Source organism: Cryptomeria japonica, chromosome 8 (assembly GCF_030272615.1).
Source record: "Cryptomeria japonica chromosome 8, Sugi_1.0, whole genome shotgun sequence".
Classification (NCBI taxonomy): Eukaryota; Viridiplantae; Streptophyta; class Pinopsida; order Cupressales; family Cupressaceae; genus Cryptomeria; species Cryptomeria japonica.
The window spans coordinates 111,096,749-111,112,009 of record NC_081412.1 but is presented as its reverse complement, the minus strand read 5'-3'; the positions used below and the strand labels follow the sequence as shown (position 1 = coordinate 111,112,009).

At 34.3% G+C, this 15,261-nt stretch overlaps 1 protein-coding gene across 1 annotated transcript; it reads left to right on the top strand.

Moving 5' to 3' along the window:
- The first annotated feature begins 6,245 nt into the window (after positions 1-6,245).
- On the top strand, positions 6,246-11,429 carry LOC131043059 (protein NRT1/ PTR FAMILY 3.1-like). Its single transcript, XM_059210215.1, has 4 exons — positions 6,246-6,336; positions 7,486-7,727; positions 8,407-8,966; positions 10,541-11,429. Exons 1-4 carry the CDS (start codon positions 6,246-6,248, stop codon positions 11,427-11,429), a joined length of 1,782 nt encoding a protein of 593 aa, XP_059066198.1.
- The last annotated feature ends 3,832 nt before the right edge of the window (positions 11,430-15,261 follow it).

The following is a 15,261-nucleotide window of genomic DNA, read 5'->3' as shown; positions in this document are numbered from 1 at the left end:
ATTCAAATTAACTTTAAAACTTTCAACTTGATTGTGTAATAATATCAAACACTTTTACCCCAATTTTAGTTGAGTAATTACATTTTTAAAACTTTAAATGGGTAGCAAATGAATAATTATAATCTCCAAATCTATGAAAGGGAAAAGCTAAGACCTGACAAACTATAATCTTGTAATATTCTATTAAAGACCTTTCAATTTTGGATATTTAGGATTGATGATTTAAATGTCTACTAATTTGCATATGTCATTTAATATGTGAAGTATGTAGACGCATTGCATTTTAATTTGGTAGAGGTCTCTAAAACTTCTTAAATTGAATGTGTAATTTATTATAATAGATGCATAATATATTTTTTAGCAAATGCTCTATTTAATAAAATAGCCTATATATATTTAATTGGGAGATGTCCTTCTCAAGGCACCTATTGCACTTTAATGTGATTAATTGATTAAGAAATAGACGTCTTGAAAGAGATATCTCTCTACTTATTCTCTATATATTATTTTATGTATATAAGCTAGTTAATCTTATATCAAAATTGTCCCTTTACATGATGGTAACAAAGTAAAATCAATTGTATCAATACTAACAATATTTGAAATCTTCTCACTAAACTAGTCATGATCAACAACATCACTCTCATTTACTAATCATAATATACTTATTATGTGCTTTTAAAACACTATACACCGTAAGTTAGTTGGGTTAAGTGTAATTTACTCATGAATTTTGGATTGAGAAAGAAAACTAGATTAATACAACATATTATTATTATTTTGTATGAATTTTAATACCACACAATTCAATTATTTTTATCATTACAATATTAAAGATTTAGTTGAACAAGAAAACTTGGCATATTCAAGCTAACAATGGAAATTAATAATGCCATTATGTATATTTTCTTATTAATAGATTCTGATGCAAATATTATAAAAAAAAAATCATTGTATTCTTCAATCAGCTGACATGATAAAGATGTCTTCCAAATAGCCAAAACTAAGAATCATAGATGAAATATGTCCCACAGCAATCTAAAAAAATCAACATCCATCTGAAAGAGAATGATATAATAATTATTAGGCCGATCAAAAAAAATTTTGTAACGTGCTGGCCAGCCTGATATGAGTATGAAGCTGGAAAAAGAGATCAAATTGTTTGGCATCTAGAAGAAATTTTCATGAATGGAGGATATTTATAGTAATATAAATAGTAAGCTTCTTATGAACTCTTTAATTCCTGTCACAAACTTTCTCAATTGTTGGTGATTTTGGTGTTGAGCAAATTTGAAGAATGGAAGACAAGAAATCTTGGTTTGCTCGGTCATGCACAAAAACGAATGCTTTGGAGAGTGGTGATGATGAAGATAAAGGCTCGTGTAAAAAGAGAACAAAAGGAGGATGGAAAACCATGCCCTACATCATGGGTAAGCTCATTAGTTTCCCCTAAAATATTTATAAGCAACGGTCTTAAGTTCTCTCAAGGGCAACTGCTCATTAATATTTTGGTTTGCAATTTTTATCTTAAGAATGACTGTGATTTATATGTACATGTACTGTATAAGTTTTTTTAGAATAAAATATTGAAGTAAAAAAGTTGTGTAAGATTTCATGTTGAATAATATATTTGAAGAGAAAAATATAAATTGTTAATTAGTAAGAGTTATAGATTCAATAATTGGCGACTTGCTCTATATTTTCTCTACATATCAAGAAGTTTTTAATCATTGAAATAGACTTCTAACTTATAAGTGCACCATCATTAGTTTGTTCACCATCAAGAGGTTGATCAACAACCTTGGGGGGCGGAGAAATAACTAAAATAAAGAAAGAAAACTTTAAATTGTGTGGCCATGTACATGGACCTTTTTTGAGTAGAAGCTAAAGGCTAAAGGAGCCTTACAACCATCAGTGAGTACTATGATCTTGGAACTCTAAGTTGAGGTGGTTGAAAAGCATGAGTTATGAAAATCATATCTAAGGGCTTATGAATCATATTCAGAACAATGTTTAAAAGAGGATTTACCTTTTTTAGAAGTGGAGGTTGTTGGTACTCTATAAACCAAACACTAAACACTATTTTAATGGTTACGAAATATGCATAAGTGAGAAACTTCATGTGTAACTTTATTAATTTGTACTTGTATCTAAATTGCATCATTAGAACTGTGAGATTTTGCCAAGATCAAGAGCTCAATGAAAAGTACAATAGAGACAAAATATAGGACAAGAATAAATTGTATTCTCATCAATAGAAAATGATCAATAATACCAAATTACATACAATGTAGATGAGCCTGATTATATAGGCAAGGCTAGGGATATGTGAGCACACAAACATGACATGTGGCTCAATAAGAAACAAGGGTAGGTAGGAAATAGGTGTGGGTAGGTAGGAGAAATAATATAATAGTCCACATGAGGTGGATCACCCACTGAATGTGGAGTGTAACAACAAGATCAACACCATAAAAGGTGGAATTTTTCCTACACACATTATCCCAATGTGGCACAAACACCCAAGTGTCTCATACCCAAACTACTATGAAATGCATTTCCTAAGTAAACTTAAGTAAGTGTAATAATATCCATGATGAATAATTATTTACACCAACACCCCCCCTTAAGTGCAACTTAGGGGAACGCACTAAAGTCTACAATGCAACTAAGCAATGCAAGATGGGTCCCGGCTACTAGGCCATGTTAGGTACCCATGTACAAATGCAAATGCATGAAAACCAATGCAATGAAATCTCTCACAAAGAGGAGAAAGAGAGAAAAACCCAATGGGAAAAAACCCTCCCCCAAAAGAGAGATGAAAACTAGATACAAAGAACTCTCATAGAAGTATGTGAAGGACAAAACTCCATGTGAGGAAAATGTCCCCCCCATATGAGAGAAGAAGAGAAGCTAGGAAGCCCCCCCTCAATGTGGAATCTGCACCAATGATAGAAGCTCGATGTATGAAGAAACTGCTCCACGAACATCGAACAACATTCCTCCCCTTGGGAAGAAACAAAACCAAAGGTGTATCCATGAAGTCTCCCCAATCATGAAGGGAAGATGTATGAAAAAAAATCATGATGAAAGGAATCTCTAAAAACTGCTCAAGTGTCCCCATGTCGATGCTGAAAGATACCCCCTCCAAAGGTGGTAAACTATGCCACACTTCTGAAAAAGGCACTCCAAGATCTAGTGGAGATGGATGTAGAACATGTCCCATAGACTCACATGTCTCCTCAAAACATAAAGAGACCTCCTCCAACTGTTGTACATAAGTATCCACAATCATATCAACCTCAAAAGAATGATCATGTAGAGAATGAACAAGAGGGTCAAAGTGTGCCCTCCCAGCAATCGAAGAAGAATCACCTTCATCAAAGAGAAGACGAATGTCATCAATGTTGTCTCCCAAATCTGCAATGTAGGATTCCACAAACAAACCTGCAATGTCTGTCAAGTAATCATCCCATGAATCTGAAGCTAGAAGACAATGAATATACTGTTGCACTGAATCACATGAAGGCAAAACTATCGCACTATCTGCATCATCAGGTGCAATAGGTGATGTGATATCAATATGAGGAGATGAAATACAAGGCTAAAGAATGGGGTCACATGTGAGAATCCCCATGTTCAAGTGCCCAAAGTTGTCCTCAAAATCTAAACCATCACAAGAAGTGTGATCAACATGTGTAGAATCATCAAATGTGAAATCATCATCATCAACAAAATCTGAAAAGGAGTATAACCGAGATGCATGATCAACCACCCCAGTTGCAATGATAGCTCTAGTCTCCAAGTCTCTAATGAAAACTAAGTCAGGTGTGAACTCCACAACTCTCTTTGTTGCGCCATGTGTGATTTGATAGATAGAAAGGAGATTATTTGTCAAGTGGGGTACACACAACACATCATTGAAGGAGTTATCCCCAATGTCAATAGATCCTTTCCAAATCACATCCATGTATGTATGATTGCCCATCAAAGTCTATGGCATGGTGCAAGGCTCAAATGTAGAGAACATAGACTATGAAGATGCCATATGATGAGAAGCCCCTGAATCTAGAAGCCGTCTCTCTGAATCATGACTGATAGTAGCACATAGAGCTTTTCCTTTTCTTGTTCCAAAAGATTGAGTCTTCCCACTTGTAGAAGCCATGAATGCTTGCCCTTTTCCTTTTGAATGTGAGGAAGTGGAAGATGATGAATCATCCTTCTTGTAGACTTTAGGCAAATCAATGTTATGCTTTTTGAGGATATGTGTGAGCTCATCAATCTTCTTAGAATGGCAACAATGCTCCTCATGACCAATCTTTTTACAATAAGCACAAGTAGGTCTCTCCCTCTTTGGTGAATTATCTCTCTTGGAAGAGGATGAATCTCCTTGTTGTAGAGAAGATGGTACTTTTTCCTTAGGTTTTGATTGCCATTTCTTCTTGTGTGAGTTGTCCTTTCGTTGATTTCCTTTGTTCCCTTTATTTGCCACTAATGCTTGAGACTTAGAAGCCTTAAGAATGCCCATGCTTATCAACTTAGTTTGTTCCATCATCAACATTTCATTGAAAGCATCAAATGTAGGCATTGTGTAGCTTGAACCCATTGTCATCCTATGGGTTTGGAAACTAGAAACAAATGCTGCATATTCTTGTGGAAGCTTGCCTATCAAGTTGAATATCAATTGAGTATCCTTCTTATCAATGCCACAATCTTTGAGTTGTGCCCTCAACTCATTTGCCTTAGTGACATAATCTTGTATAGTATCAAAGTTCTTGGGATCTAACATGGTGAGATCACTATCAATTTGATATCCCCTAATCTCATCAACTTGACCATACAAGTCTTGAAACTTTTGCCAAGCATCCTTGATTAGAGTACACTTCTCAATATGAAAAATGAGATCCTTTGATACATACTTTCTTAAGGTACCAATTGCCATGATATGTTTAGTGATCTAATCCAAGTGACCAACTGGATGAACCTTAGGATCAGCAAGAGCAACAATAGTTCCATCAATGTAATGAGTGAGTCCTTTTTCCATAAGTTTACTCCATGCATCAATTTTCCAAGTAGCATAATTATGAGGAGTTAAGAGAGGAAACTTAGAAGAACCCATAACAGCAAAAAGGAAGGAACACAATAGCACAAAAACACAAGATACACCCCCCCCCAAATTAACTCAATCAAAGTACCCCCCAAAAATGATGATTTTGGCACTTTATATGTAGTGCATGTACAATAGGCCACTTGCAAATAATGGCAAGGTGGACTTCTGATTTTATTTTACAACTGCCCCAATAGGTTGAGAACTACAAAGCAAAAGATCAGAAAAATAGATCTATGCAATACAAATGTCAAATTGGCCAAATAAGACCATATGATGAAAGTACAATTTCTACCCACAATTGCTGCAAAATAATAGCATATTTTGAGAGTAGACAAAAAATAACGCACTTTCAAAAAAAACGGCACATGAAAAGGAGTTCGTATGAGCCTGAACGGAGACTTGGAAGTTGCAGAAATGGGGATTGGACAGGTACAGTCACCAAAAACTGAGAATTCTGAAAAATCTGTCCATCAAAATTAGAAAATAATTCCACCACATGAAATTACACAAAATTGTAGCCCATTTCAAAAAAAATTACACTGAAAAATGATGTCATATGCCCAAGATATCACCATTTGAAGTTCGCCTATCAAACTGAAAATGCAAATGGAGGGGCCAAAAATACTCTTTCAAATGATGACGTCAGCATCATATCAGCAAAGAATATTCCCTAATTTTCAGCATATACCTCATGGTAATAAAAAATTGTTTCCCACTCTTTTTAAAAAATATGATTAAAAAAGCTTCTAAAATAAACTTTAAAAGAGATAAGTGGAGGGACCCACATGGGGCCTCCTCACTCCACACTTCCAAATCAAAAGCTCTATAAGTAGTATGTATTCTGCAAACAAATGAAATTGCCACCGCACAATGTGGAATTGGGCCACACACATATGAACCCTTTCCCGCAAATGGAAATTGACGACTCCACAAGAGGTGCCGAAGTAATGGAACACGAGCCAATATAAAGTCGATGCAAGGTGAACTTCTATAATTATCCACTGATGTAGAAAGGAATTTGATAGAAAGCAAAGACTTACTGATCAAATGGAATCATGCCCACGCTGACCAATGGAGCCACCAATATGTAGACAAGAGAAGTAAACAATGCGCTGAGCAAAGAAATCAATCAGCAATGGAATCACCTAGTCACAGCCTCTGTTTGGATATGCGCACAACTAATAGAATTGGGATCAATGAGCAGTGGATCAAAAAAGGATGCATGGGTCTGTAGACAAAAGGTATGAAGCTTCCAATCGGATGTGAAGGAAAGATTGTGGCCAGCATACAAATTGGCCAACAAAGATGAGCCACCCTGTCTGCAAACAAATATAAATTTGCAAAAAAAAATAGAGGTTTGCAACTGACAAACACTCCAAATAGACTCAGATCCGATAATGAAGAATGTGGCTAGGGAAAACAAAGACCTGCAAAATTGTACAGGAAATAACAATATGAGCCAAAGAGCACTAAAAATTCTTTTTGCCTCTTTAAGTTGCTAGAACAATGATAATACTCCCAGATCTAGAAAAAAATTGAATAAATGAAATATTCGCAAAAAATAAATTCTGCAAGATACTATTAGGGAGAGGGGGTCTAATGGCCTTCCAACTAAAAAAATTTTGCTACAAAAAACAATTTAACCCAAACATAGGCAAATTTGTAGTCAAAATTCATGGAAACAGCCACCTGGACGCAATGGCAAGGTTGGATCTGGTCTAGGATGCCTCCAAAAGATGCTACTCCTTAGATCTGCCTCTTGACGTTGCAATAATGGCTCTTCAAGATGAATCAATGAAGCCCCAATGGCTTTGATACCATGTGAGATTTTGTCAAGATCAAGAGCTCAATGAAAAGTACAATAAAGACAAAATATAGGACAAGAATAAACTATATTCTGATCAATAGAAAATGATCAATAATATCAAATTACATACAATGTAGATGAGTCTACTTATATAGGCAAGGCTAGGGATATGTCAGCACACAAACATGACATGTGGCTCAATAAGAAACAAGGGTAGGTAGGAAATAGGTGTGGGTAGGTAGGAGAAATAATATAATAGTCCACATGAGGTGGATCACCCACTGAATGTGGAGTGTAACAACAAGATCAACACCATAAAAGGTGGAATTTCTCCTACACACACTATCCCAATGTGGCACAAACACCCAAGTGTCTCATACCCAAACTACTATGAAATGCATTTCCTAAGTAAACTGAAGTAAGTGTAATAATATCCATGATGAATAATTATTTACACCAACAAGAACAAATTGTCTAAACAATATTTTACAAGTTTCATTAATGAGTCTAGAACTTAAAAATTCTTTTTGTTTATCATTTTTTAAGCAACATGATTGTTGCTTTATAGTTCTAAAAGGGATTTTACTTGCAGGACACGAGGGTTGTGAGAGGCTAGCAATTGTTGGGTTGCTAACAAATACAATGGTTTACTTAAGAACAAAATACAACATGGACATTGTTGCTATAATAAAAATGTTCAATATCTTTTCTGGTACAACAAGTCTTGCAACTCTAGGTGGAGCCTTTCTTGCAGATTCCTACATCGGTCGATTTTTAACAATACTCGTTGCTTCCTTTTCATATTTAATTGTAAGTATGACATCCAACTTTCTCAATATCTTTTTTCTCTATTAAAATGATGCAGCAAGTCTAACAACATCAATGATTTTATCTATACTATGAAAGAATTTAGAGGAATTTAGAGTGTAAAATTGGCTACACATATAGTATTGAGTAAAAGATAACTGGGCCCTAAATTCTTCCTAATACAAATATGACCATTCTTTTAATGCTATAAGATTTCCACAATTCATGATGTATTTATTCTCTTTATTTTTTTCTGGATTCTATTGTGTTTGAATTTTTTTATCATCAATGTTTCGAATCACATTCCGTGATTCATCATCAGAATGTAAAAAGGAAACCAAAGGAGATGAAATTCAACTTACTATTTTTCGTCTTCTTGGAATTCCTTTTTACATCCTGATGATGAATCACGGAGTGTGATTAGAAACGTTGATGATAAAAAAATTCAAATCGAATCCAGAAAAATTAAGAGAATATGAACATTCCTGTTAGTTAACTTGATTTATGCTTGTCCAAACAATTACCAAATACCATGAATATTTTAACAAATCTGATGTATTTTATCATTTTTTCTCCTTCAACCGTTTTTTTCATCCCGATGACCCAAAAGATTGATGTTTAACGAATTAAAAAGTAACCAAAGGAATTATATTGCTACCATAACTATTTGATTAATGTACAGGGAATGACTCTTTGGACTGTCACAGCTCTAGTCCCCTCACTGCGACCTCCTCACTGTAGTGACGCGGAGGCAAAGTTAAGAGAATGCATTAGTGCCTCAAAAGTACAGATGTTTTTTGTTGTGATGGCACTTATTTTCCTTTCCATTGGATCAGCCGGAATAAGACCCTGTGCCCTGGCATTCGGTGCAGACCAGTTTGAAAAAGGAGGAAAAAAAAAAACCCAACAAGAGAAAAGCCTTCAGAGTTTCTTTAATTGGTATTGGTTTGCAAACTGCACAATCATTCTGTTGGGCAGTACTGTTATTGTTTACCTTCAGAGCAACGTGAGTTGGGGCTTGGGCTTTGGTGTCTGTACTCTTCTCATGCTCATTTCAATAATTGCCTTCATTGTTGGGATGCCCATTTTCTACTATGAAATTCCACAGGGCAGTCCTTTCACAGCTATAGCACAGCTGATTGTGGCATCCATCAAGAAGAGGGACTTATCTCTGCCCTCTGATCCAGCACTGCTTTATTATGACCAGGCCAGCCCCAAGATCCCTGTTACACCCAGATTCAGGTAATCATTAATTGTATATTTTATTGTGAACAAGAATATTTTGTTTTTTTTTCCTAAAAAAGAGAGGTCAACATTTTTTATTTAGAGCTGTGAGAGACTCTATCTCAACTTAAACATTCAACAATAATATCTTAATGAAAATCGAATTTTTGTTTACAAAAAATATATGCTTTTGATCTAAACTATGAATGGGTGATGAACTCCATCCCTGCATAAACAGTCAACAACAACATCCAATGGAATATGAACTTCAATGACAAGAATAGGAACTTAAATCATCACACTAAGAATGTTAAGAACAATTCCAAAACAAAGAAAAAGAACTATATCTGCCCTCCATCCGACACTGCTTTTGCTTATGACCAAGCTAGCACCAACATCATTGTTACGTTTACATTTAGGTATCTATTAATTTTATATTTTATTTTGAACAAGAATGTTTTTCTAAAGAGAGTTAAATGGTTTTGATCTTTAATTTTGAATTGGTGAGGTGACAAATGAGAAACCTCATCCCAACATAAACACTCAATAATAATATTTCAATAGAATTTAAACTTTGATGACAAAAACAACAACACCACATTCAAATCAAAAGAATGTTAATAACAATCCTAAAACAAAGAAGAGGAACTTATCTTTGTCTTTTGATCTAGCACTCTTTTATTACCACAAAGCCAGCCCCGAGATCACGGTTACACCCATTTAGTTGAACAAGAATGTTTTCTTAAAGAGAACTAAATGATTCTGATTCCTAGTTTTGAACAGGTGAGGTCATAAATGAGGGACCTCATCCCAAACATAAACTCTCAGCCATAGTAGTCCAACACAGTTGGAATTTCAATGACAACAACAACAACAACACGTTTCAACCATCATATTTAGAATGTTAAGAAAAATTCTAAAACAAAGAATAGTAACTTATCTCTGCCCTCCAATCCAGCACTGCTTTATTACAGCCAAGCCAGCCGCAAGATCACTGTTATGTCCAGATTTAGGTATCTATTAATTTTATATTTTATTTTGAACAAGAATTTTTTCTTAAAGAGAACTAAATGGTTTTGATTCCTAGCTTTGAATCGAATGAAGGACCTCATCCCAACATGAACACTCAACAATAACACCCCAACGGAGTTTGAATTTGAATGACAAGAACAACAACAACAGCTTTTAACCATCACACTAAAAATATTAAGAACAAATCCAAAACAAAGAAGAGAAGCTTGTCTCTGCCCTCTGATCCACACTATTTTATTATGACAAAGCCAGCCCCAAGATTAGTGTTACGTCCAGATTTAGGTTAAGAAAGAATGTTTTTAAGAAGAGAAGTAAATGCTTTTGATCTCTAGCTATAAATTGGCAAGATAACAAATGGAAGACCTCATCCCAATAGAAACACTCAACAATAACATCCCAACAGAATTTGAACTTCGATAACCAAATCAACAAGACCACATTTAAACCATTAGATTAAGAATTATAAAAAGCAATTCCAAAACAAACTAAAAGAAAATATTTCTTTTGAACCTTATTTGAATTACTTCACTGAAATCATCATCGCCAAACTTGTTACCCAGGTTCCTGGAAAAGGCCGCCATACCCACAGAAGGAGACATGAAAGCGGACGGTTCCGTGGCTCGACCATGGAACGTCTCATCCATCCACAAAGTAGAAGATCTGAAAGTCCTCATTGCAATTCTACCCATGTTCTCTTGCTTAATCGGCAATGCAATTACAGGCGGGCAACAATCAACATATGCAGTTTTTCAAGCCCTCACAATGAACAGACACATGGGCTCCTCCAAATTCAAAGTGCCTGCAGCTTCCATGAGTATTTTCTCACTGTTAGCATCCATCATGTGGATCCCACTCTACGACAGAGTAATGGTGCCACTTATCAGGCGGGTAACAAAACAAGTGAGGGGAATAACTTCACTTCAGAGAATGGGAATTGGCTACATTATTTCCTCCCTCTCCTTGTTGGTAGCCGGTTTTGTTGAAGTGAAGAGAAGGAATGTGGCCAAAAGCCACGGGCTTACCGATGACCCATTGGCTGTAGTTCCAATTTCTGTGTTTTGGCTTGTTCCTCAGTTTTTTATAGTGGGGCTAGCCAATTGCTTTCATGCTGTGGGTTATTTGGATTTCTTCTATAATGAGTTTCCAAGCAATCTACGTAGCACAGCTTTGGCGCTGGCGTCTTGCATGTATGCATTGGGGGACTATTTGACCGCCATTCTTATTACACTGGTTCACAAAACTACGGGTGGTCATGGGAAGCCCAGTTGGCTTGACAGTAACATTAACCTTGGCCGACTGGATTATTTCTACTGGCTCTTGTCTGCCATGGAGGCTTTGAATGTGGTATATTTCTTTTTCTGCGCATCTCGGTATAGTTATAGAGAAATTCCTGTGCCTGATGGCACGTCTGAGGTTCCAGAGATGACTTCTATGGAAATTGAAATGTAAGATGGAATGTGATACATAATGTAGGTAAGTTGTATATAATGTATATAGTATTGACAATAAAGAGGGGTAAAAATTTATTCAAAGAAATACATCAAAAGAAAGCAAAGAGTTCAGTAAAGAGAGGATTACATAGACTTGTTCTGATCAACAAGTTGATCCAACTGATGAGACAATTCCGAGAAAGTTGTCCCCTATCCTCTATAGACCAGTCCTCCATAGAAACAGAAGCCCACTTAACAAGACAATCAACCCACTTAATATATAATATAGATATCTTAAATACTTATCAAAAATTTGTAAATATCAATTACAGCATTTTTATTTATATTAAAATTATTTTATTTTAAATTATAGTTGTTACACACAATGACCAAAAAAATTTATTATTTCTATTTATTTATTTTTTTATAACTTTTTATTCTAATTTCTAAAATTTAATTATATACATCTATTTTTTTATAATTAAATTTTTAATTTCTTATCATTATTAAAAAAAACATTAAAACTAAAAATTTAGAAAACGTATTTTTAACTAAATTAATTATTTTTAATGTCTATTAGTAATTTTAAAAATATGTTTTCTATATATTTAATTATGAAATGATAGATTCAATTTTTTAAATATTTTTATTTTTTATTTATATCTATAATTCCATCTAAAAGTTATAATTTTGATGTGGGCATATCTTTTGTTTTTATGTGGTATTTATTTTGGAAATTATGTCTATAAGTAATATTAATATTGTGGCATGTAAATGGTTGTCAAATTTAAGGAAAAATATAAGAGTTTTTGTTAACACACACACATCATTACACTCCACCCTTGCTGCCATTGTAGAATGCCTCTCAACATTAATTAAATGTTAGATTAAAATATCAAATTTTATTAAAAATTAACTTTTTTAATTAAATATTACCGCTTAATACATTGTGATTTATTAAACATTAAATTTAGATTATTTATAAGTGTGTGTGTGTGTGTCTTAAAAGAGTTAAATAGAAACATTCACATGATTTTGACTTCCAAATAATAATTCCCCCCAAATTCAATAATTGTATCTTTGTCTATCCTACTCTGGAATTCACACCTCTTTTCTAACACCAGTATTGATGTCAAGCTCATGTGGATGAACATATTTTGGTGTTTGTTTCCCTATGATTATAGTGGTTAAATATTTTGTTTGCCTTATTTTAATTGAAATGCTCTATTTGTAACTATTACCATGAAACCCAAATTGTTATTCTAATTGCATATACAAGATTATAAAAATAAATTGTCAAGCTATTATCCACACACAAATTATCCCAATTTATGGTTTATATGAGCTCCCAAATTGTGCATTAAAGATCATTATGGCATATAAATTTGTAGATTCCCTAGAACAACATTGAATTATTAAAAGGTAAAATAATTTGTATGAAAGGGAACAATGACATATTTTGTTAGAGTCCAACATAATAAAAAAAGAAATGGAGAAAGATATAAGATTCAATGAACAAATTAAAAAATCAAAATCCCAACACAATAGAATGAAAGAGAGTCCTACAAAAAGTATAACTAGATGGAGTAGACAGATAAGACCATATATTGTGATGTGCCATTCAAATAGAGGATACCAAATGGGAAGATCTTGTAAAATATAATTTAAAATATCACTCGAGAATAAGCTATAAAAAAATCAAATGGTGTGCAAATTCAAACTCATTTTTTTTGCACGAATAATTAAGATGAGTTCATCCAAATATATCTCAACAAAACTTAAATGTTTAAATTAAATGAAATAAGGGAGGATTTGACACTATTAAATGGGAATAATCAATGGTTTATTGATGTGTTAGGAGATTATAGTGTTAAATAAAATCTCATTTTAATATTCTTGTGAAGTACAAAGAAGAAATGGCTTGGAGGTGAAAGAATCATCTGATATTTGAAAAATATTTGCAAGAAAAAGAGTTCAAATCTTTTCACTATTGTATATTCAAATCCTTGTAATCTGATGGCCCACAAAAAAGGAGAGGGAAATAATACTTCATTTCCCACAATATGAAGCTCACAATTATAAAGTGAGGTGATTTTTTTTTGAAACTAGCACTTGCACTTCAATGAGGTGCAATGGCTACGTTGATAGTTAGATATAGTTTGGTTAATTTATTTGGAGGGTTGAGAAATCGTTGAAAATAGAAATTGCCTATGTTAGGAGTTACTATCTACAATATAAGTTTAAACTAAATTTGTAATGTTAAGATAATTGGAAATGGGTGAATGGAACTTAATTTGAACTAGCAATTTGTGCAAAATATTGTTTTAGGAAAAGTATTTTTTTAGATTGTACGAAAATGTTTTGTTGATCATTGAGATATATTTTGTATGCCGTGTATAATTTGAAAAAAAAATAATTATTTTTTTGTGTTGTTTTTTTAACATTAGTAGGGAGAGGGCCTTGAACCCTTACAAAGAAGAAAAATCAGAGAGTAGCATCACAAAATCCAACATCAAACAGACAGAGAAACAAAACCACAACAACCTCTCTCAGAAGTAATAAAAAATCATCATATCTACATATCTAAACATACGGTTTTGATCCAGCCACCATCTACCCAAAATGTAACTACAAATAACTAAACATAAAGAGTCCATAAACTTAACAGAGCATATAGTTTTAATAAAATTTGGAGGCATACGACACGCAAGCCTATTCATAATAAAATCATTATAACAACTATGCCTAACTATCCTAGACATCATCATAGAGAAAAGAAAGAAAAACATAAACTGCTTAATCTTTGCTAATGAGGTTCTAGTTTCGCTCCAATCTCTGCACATGTTCGTTCTAGATCTCCAAGGGAATTGTATCCTCATTCTTGTCTTCCTCGTCCAACTTTCCTTCCTTCGACAACTTCCTAACTTTCTTCTTCATCCTACTTTTTCCAGAGACAAATCCCATGGCATCTTTCCTTGTTATAACACCAATGATGGAACACAAAGAATTTAAGGAATTACCCATTTGATCGTATTCCTGCCTATACTCTTCCATTTTGGCTTCTAGACTTATATCCCTTACGTGCATTTCAATCATCTAGTTATGCAACTTCCTAGTGTTGTCCTTCTCCACACCAAACGGTGAATCCTTAGAGCAAGGCACCATATCTACATCATCCTGAGAGTTATGGGGCAAGAAAATCGGTTTGAAATCCTCCCTATCCTCTGAGGATTCACTCTCCTCTTTCATTTCCTCCTTGTAGTGTTCCTCATGTTCTTCCTCTTCCATATGAAACTCCTCATCATCTATATCCTCATTAAAGGAAGCGTCATCATCTTCTAGGGTAATCTCCTTAGCAAATTCATGAGTTGTCACTTTTAGTTCAATTTTAACCCCTCTATCTTTGGCTAGGAGACGGTCCGACCTTCTCTCCCCAGAGTTGCCCTCCTTTTCCTTCTCATGCATCCTCTCCTCTTCCTTCCTAGAGTCATGTAAGTCAATGTCTATGGTGATACTTTTCTTGGAGGAGTCTTTATCGAGCTTTATAGCCTTAACAGGGTTGTTTTTAAGGGTTTCTAATTTTCTTTTATCAGCGTTAATTTAAAGCAGAGCCACCTCTAAGGTTTCTTGTTCTCTCTCAGCACGAGGCTTCTTACCTTTGGATTTGGCCATAGGAATGTTGTCAAGTGAAGGCAGGGGGTTGGTCTCAATGAGCTCAATTTTAACAAAGGAGCCATGGGCCTCATCCTTAGGTTCAAAGTTTCCAGGAAGGGTAAGAAGACAACTACGATGGGGGCAGTGGTCAAAGGTATATTTAAACATAATATAAATAAGCCCTTGGTGTGGTGGAG

Bases quoted from the DNA above. Each gene is read 5' to 3' on its own strand.
- LOC131043059 (XM_059210215.1), top strand. From the start codon at position 6,246: ATGGAATCACCTAGTCACAGCCTCTGTTTGGATATGCGCACAACTAAT. The intron at 6,337-7,485 runs GTCTGTAGACAA...GTTGCTTTATAG, and splicing joins GATCAAAAAAGGATGCATGG to TTCTAAAAGGGATTTTACTT. The intron at 8,967-10,540 runs GTAATCATTAAT...CTTGTTACCCAG, and splicing joins CCTGTTACACCCAGATTCAG to GTTCCTGGAAAAGGCCGCCA.